The 6,000-nt window shown below is 60.7% G+C and overlaps 1 protein-coding gene across 2 annotated transcripts in view; it reads left to right on the top strand.

Moving 5' to 3' along the window:
* The first annotated feature begins 250 nt into the window (after positions 1 to 250).
* TUBGCP3 (tubulin gamma complex component 3) overlaps positions 251 to 6,000 on the top strand; it is a 65,841-nt gene continuing 60,091 nt past the window's right edge. For both annotated transcript variants that reach the window (XM_059377515.1, XM_059377514.1), the window contains exon 1: positions 251 to 409. In XM_059377515.1, coding sequence (XP_059233498.1) covers positions 334 to 409 — 76 coding nt within the window. In that variant the 5' untranslated portion in view covers positions 251 to 333. The remainder of the gene's footprint in view (positions 410 to 6,000) is intronic.

Raw genomic sequence — 6,000 nt, 5'->3', positions numbered from 1 at the left:
GGGCGGTGCTGACCCTCTGGCGCCGACGTGTGCGGCGGCTCCGCGCTCCGACGGCCGCGGGGGCCGGGGCGGCCGGGGCCGGAACCCTCCAGGCCCGGCGGCTGTGGTCGGGGGACCGCGCGCGGGCGGACCGGGGGACGCTGAGGCCGGCGCACCCGCGTCCCGGGCGCCGGAAGAAGCGGAGCCTTGTGGGAAGGGCGCGCGGCGGCGGCGGCTTCCGCTGCGATGGCGGCCTCGTCGGCGGCGCTGCCCGCGGGGCCGTAGCCGGTCGGGCGGGTCGGGAGCCCGCGAGGCGTGCGGCGGCGGGCGCGGGCGGGGCTCCGCAGGGCGAGCATGGCGGCCCCGGACCAGAAGTCCCCGAACGTGCTGCTGCAGAGCCTGTGCTGCCGGATCCTGGGCAGGAGCGAAGGTAGCGCGACGGGCGGGCGGCTCGCGGCCGGGGCGCGTCCGGGAGGCCGGGGCGGGGCGGGGGCGCGGCGGGCGCGGGGCCTCGGGACCCGGCGCCGCTCGGCCTGTCCTGCGGGACGCGCGGGGACACCGGGGGCGTCCTGGGGGGTCGCGGACGCCGGCCCCGTCGGTCCGCGAAGTCGCTGCGGGCGGGGACGGACGCGCTGGCCCCGCCGCGGACACCGACTTCGCGCCGTCCTCGCTGCGTTTTACGCGGTTTGGCGCGGGGCCGGACTGGGCCGCGGGTGGTGGGCTGGACTGGGCCGCGGGTGGTGGGCTCGACGCCGCCGGGCGGGGCGCGGGGCGCGGGGCGCGGGTCCGGGGCCGCTGCGCGCTGGGCGGGGCCGCGACCGCGGAAAGCGCGGGGGCGCGGGAAATCCGCGGCGGCGGTGGCGGGGCCGGAGCGAGCCGCGGGGAGGCCGGGGTGGGTGCGGCGCGTCTCGGGCCCCGCGGGTCCGCGGTTTCCTCGGGGCCGGGCCGCGCTCCCGCCTGCGCCTCGCGGCTGGACGCCGAAGGCCGCTGCCCGCTCGTCGCCGCGGGTCGCCGGGACACCGGCGTCTCTAGGACTGGGGGCTGCGGGCCGCGGCCGGTGGAGGCTCCCAGAGGTCGGACAGCCCCGGCGCGGACGCCCGCCCGCCGTCTGCGCGGAGCCGGGTCGGAACTGCGAGGCCGCGGCGTCTCCGGGACCCGCAGGCCTCCCCGTGGCCGCTCCGAGCGCGGGACGCGGCGCACCGAGGCGCCTCCGGCTGACCCGCCTGCCTCCGTGAGCGCCGGCGCCGTGCGGACCGCGGACTTGGCAGTGCGGACGGCGCCGGCGTCTTTCTCTGCTTCGGAAGAGCTTATTTACTCAGTGATCCCTGGACGGCGGGCGGCGGGAGCGCACCAGCGGAGACGGGGCGCGGGCGGGAGCGCGGGCAGCCCCGGGGCTCGGCCCAGGACCGGGGCTCGGCCCAGGACCGGGCCGCGGGTGCCCTGAGAGCACGTTCTCAGTCGTGCCGGTTCCCCGACACGCGGAGGCTTCGGGTTCCTGCTGTCCTGCTGTCCCGTCGCACACACTGGGCACGGCTGCTTTTCCAGTGCGGCCGTGCTGACCGGTAACTGACGCTGGGTTGACTCACTGATCTCCCCTAAAGTAAGCCCTACGCCGATGTGGGGCTTGAGCTCATGAGCTTGCGCACTCCACGACCCACCGAGCTAGGGGGAGCTGGGGAAGGGGCGAGACAGACAGACGGAGGATGCGACAGTCCGGAGCCACTCCAAGCCCAGCCGGGAGCCCGGTGCGGGGCTCCATCCCAGGGGCCTGCGGTCACGACCCGAGCCCTGAGCTGAAGTCAAGAGTTGGAGGCGTAGTTAACTGAGCTTCCAGGTGCTCCTTGTCACTTTTATCTATTTATTTATTTGACAGACCTAGATGACAAGCAGGCAGAGAGAGAGTTGGCGCGGGAGGGGGAAGCAGGCTCCCCGCTGAGCAGAGAGCCCGATGCGGGGCTCGATCCGAGGACCCCGGGATCATGACCTGAGCCGAAGGCAGAGGCTTCAACCCACTGAGCCACCCAGGTGCCCCACCCCCCCATCACTTTTAATATGAGTTTCATATGAATCAGGTTTTCATAGAGTACTAAAAATTTTTTTCTAGTGGGCTTCAAGGGACCCTCAGAAACAAAGCACCAAAGTGTGATAGTATTTGACATTTTTATAAATTTAGTATGACCATTATTTCTCACCTTTCCCAGCCTGAGAATCTGCTAGAAGTGCGTACTGCGGGCAGTGACGGGAAAGCTCCCCCTGCATTCCTGGTCCTCTCCCAGAGCACGTTTCCCGTATTATGTCTGTGGAGAGTCCGTTCTGTCTGTGGAAACAGTGTTCTTGATGTTACGGTGTCACACCTCTGTCGGGGACAACTTTCCTTTTCATACTTTGTGATGCACTGTTTCACAAGAGATCACAAATACAGGAGTTTCTGTTTGGTGAGTATTTCCACCCAGATGCTCAGGTGTGATGACCGTACCCTGTGCCTTAAGGGGACCCCCTGCCGCATAGCGGCGCTGGGCGTGCGTCCTGAGCCACGGGGCAGGCCGAGGAAGGAGTCTTGTCTTCCTGGGTCTTGTGCCTCAGGTGGTATTGTTGTTGGTGTCATGATTTTCCAGAAACGGTGTGCAGCTCTTGATGGAGTTCCCGGTAAGTTATGGTCTTCCCTGATTACATATACTTGGGGAAATTGGTGTGTGTTAACTAGACATTACAGCCTACATCAGGAGTGCCTGGTCGGCTCTCAGTGCAGTGTCTGCCTGCGGCTCGGGTCAGGTCCCGCGTGGTGAGGCTTCTTGCTCTGCAGGGAGTCTGCTGCTCCTTCTCTCTCTGCCCCACTCACGGGCCAGCTCACTGTCTCTTAAATAAATAAAAATTATAAAAATAATGACACTTACAATAAATGTATGTTGAAATGTGCACCAATGTCCATTAACATACTGAAATTCCAGAGTTTTAGGCTTCATTTTAAAGTCGTGCTTAGTAGTCTTACCATTTTAAAACGAGTTAATATGCAGAAATCCTGATTTAGATTTCTAATACAGTAAGTGCTGTTAGGTTTAAACTGTCTAAATAACCAGACCCTTTTGGGGATCCTTAATCCTCGGAGTGGAAAGGGGGCCTGAGACTGAACAGTCTGAGAACCAAAGATCCAGAACAATGTGTTTGTGTTTTAGTTCTCGTGTGGGAGCACTGCGCTTCATTCGGTGCGAACTGTGCATGGGATCACCTGTGATCTGTGTCAGCCGGACCGCTGGGTCACGGGCCCCCGCTGCCCGGCGGTGCGTTTGTTGTTTGTTGTGTTGTTTGTTGTTTGTGTCGACAGTGTCTTACTGCATCTGAGTCTTCGTGGCTTGTCCCTTTGAATTGTCCACATGGGATGCTTATCCGGAATTAATCTTGGGCCCTGGCTCCGGGTGCTGATTCTGTGGGAGCGCATGAGCTGGAGGGACGCGGCGCGGCTGACTCCCGAGCCCCGAAGCAGCTGTGGTTCAGCTGGTGCCTTGTCCGCCAGTCCTGTAGGATAGCAGCGTCGTCTGCAGGCAGGAGGAGCACTGAGGCACAGAGTCCAGCCTTACCGGTCAGCTCAGTCTGCCCTGGTCACCTTGGGAAGCCCTCGTGGGCACCCAGCAGCGGTGTTGGCGCTCGCCTGAGCGGTGCGCGCCTCTCCCTGCGTCTCTGCGTGCAGTTTTCTTTGATCTGAGTGTGCGTGGAGTCCTTCTGGGTTCTTTCTGGAGAAGAAGCCTCATCACATGGGGGAGGAGAATTTGTTTCCTCTGTGTAATCTACAGGATGAAGAGCAGATTACCTTGCTGAGAGGTTAGATCTGGGTGCTTTGTTGAGTTGTGGTTATGATGGTGGTAGTAGACATGACATACCTTGAAATGACATTTTCAGATTAATAACAGCCATAAAAATAGCTAATGCTTCTCAAGTACTTAGTCTGCGCTGAAGAGCGTGTGCACCGTGAGCTCGTGTGTTCAGCTCCCAGTGGCGCTGGGGTTGGGGTACTTAGTACCCTCCTCTGGGAGCTGGGGAGACCCACGTCTCTGGTTCCAGCACCTCATGTCTTGAAGTCCTTCCCTCCTGTTCTTCGGTGTCGCACTTGACAGCTTCCCTGTCTGTGAGCTGAGTGGAGGCAGGATAGTGCTGGCCCTGCCTGTGGCACGGCCTCTTGCCTCTGGCCTCACCTGCTAGTTCTAGGGAGGGCGTGTGGGGTCAGCGCAGTGTCCGCTCTCTGGGACTTGACAGACGTCGTGTCCCGGAGTTCACTGGTACCGGGTCTTCTTAAACAGCTCTTCTCGGAGGCGGGGCGGAGTAGCCCTGGCCTCCCTTCCAGGCTGCCGGCGCCCAGAGCGGTTCGGAGGTGGGAACAGAAGACATTCCTGAGGTGTGTTGTGGCTTAGAAAAATAAAAAAAGTTAAATACTCTTTTAATCTTGGGCAGAGCCAGTCATCAGAGAGCTACAGCCGGGCCTCCTGACCTGGGTCTCGACGGACTGACTTCAGCTTGTCTGATTGGGATTTTCGAACCCACCGGCGCCAGCATCCTCTGGGAAATCAGGTGCATGGTCGCGCACCGTGGCTCACGGTAGCGCCGAGTGGCTCCTCCTGGCAGAGGGCTGCTTCCTCAGAGAGGCCTTCTCCAAGTGGCCCACTTTATGGGGTCCCTCTTTCATTTGTCGTTGTGGGATCCTGCCCGTTTTCTGAGCAGCCCTGACCACAGGCTGATCCGCTGGGTAGGTCCGTGCCTCGTTTCTCGGATTCTCGCCGAGACGGCCTCGTTAGCCGCTGCTCTGTTCCGCTGCTGGTGTGGGGTGTGGAGCGGCTGCTTGGGAATACTCTTCCAGTTCCCGACTGAGCCTAGCGCTGCTCTAGAAACCGAGTAGGATTTGGGGAGTGTTAGCCTAGAGATCTGTGGTGAACGTTGTCTGCTACTTCGCAATTTCATCTTCGATGGTTAGGCTGGCTAAACAGCTAATTGCCAATAGTCCGTGTTCCGTGCAGCTGCCCTGGGAAGCCAGGTAGGTTTTACTCAAAAACAGTAAGATGGGTTTGCAAATGTTTGATGTCAGCAAGAAAGATAGACAACAAACTTGGTCGGCAAGGAGGCAGGGTGAGATGCTGCAGGGGACCAGTGCCTTGTGCAGAGACACGGGCGGGCGGGGGGGCGCTGGCAGGGGCGCGCCTCTGGTGTGGAGGAGGTTTGAGTGTTTGTTAGAAAAAGCAAAACTTAATGAGACTTTTGGAGTAGCGATGTTAGTCTGATGTACTTGAATAGGTTGTTAGTAAACTGTGTTTTTGTGGAACTCAGGATCATGGGAATCTGAAGTAGTCTTTGAGTAGAATAGCCGCACAGGCACCCCTTTGGAAGCACGTAGTTTCCAGTGCCACATTTTGTTTCTCTCTGAGCAGTGCTGGGGGGCTCGAACTCAACCCCGAGATCAAGACCTGAGCTGAGATCAAGAGTTGGACGCATAACCAACTGAGCCACCGAAGCACCCCAGTGCCACTTTTAATAGATATAAAATTAACATTTACTACTTAGAAAACTTTAAAAGTGTGGGAAAGTAGGAGGGAGAAAATCAAAAGCACTCGCTCATGTTAGGTTTCCGCCGAAACAGTCTATTTCCTTTGCCTCCTCTCCCCGTACTCCCCGAGTCCCGAACACAGTGTGTGCTCTGTGCTTGCCCCGCGTGCGTGCGTGTTCGGGGTGTGCTTGGGACGGGAAGGCCCGGGAGGGTCAGGTGGCATTTAGTAGAGAACCAAGTGACGTGCGGAAGGAGCCCCAGGAAGGTGTGGGGGAAGACGGCCCAGGTCTGCGTGGGACGCAGGCGCCCTGTGCCCCAGCGTGGGCAAGGTGGGGAAGTGTGGCCGGGCGCGGGCAGAGCTGCGGGCCGGAGGGGGCGGGAGGGCCTCGGTGAAGGGGCAAGAGCCGGGTTGGGCGGGCCGTCCTGGTGAGTTTGGGTTTTATTCTGGGTGTGTTGGGAGGGTTCAGGCAGAGCGATGGTACTACTTACGTTTT

Source organism: Mustela nigripes, chromosome 15, assembly GCF_022355385.1.
Source record: "Mustela nigripes isolate SB6536 chromosome 15, MUSNIG.SB6536, whole genome shotgun sequence".
In the NCBI taxonomy this organism is placed as follows: Eukaryota; Metazoa; Chordata; class Mammalia; order Carnivora; family Mustelidae; genus Mustela; species Mustela nigripes.
This window is presented reverse-complemented; position numbering and strand designations above follow the sequence as displayed.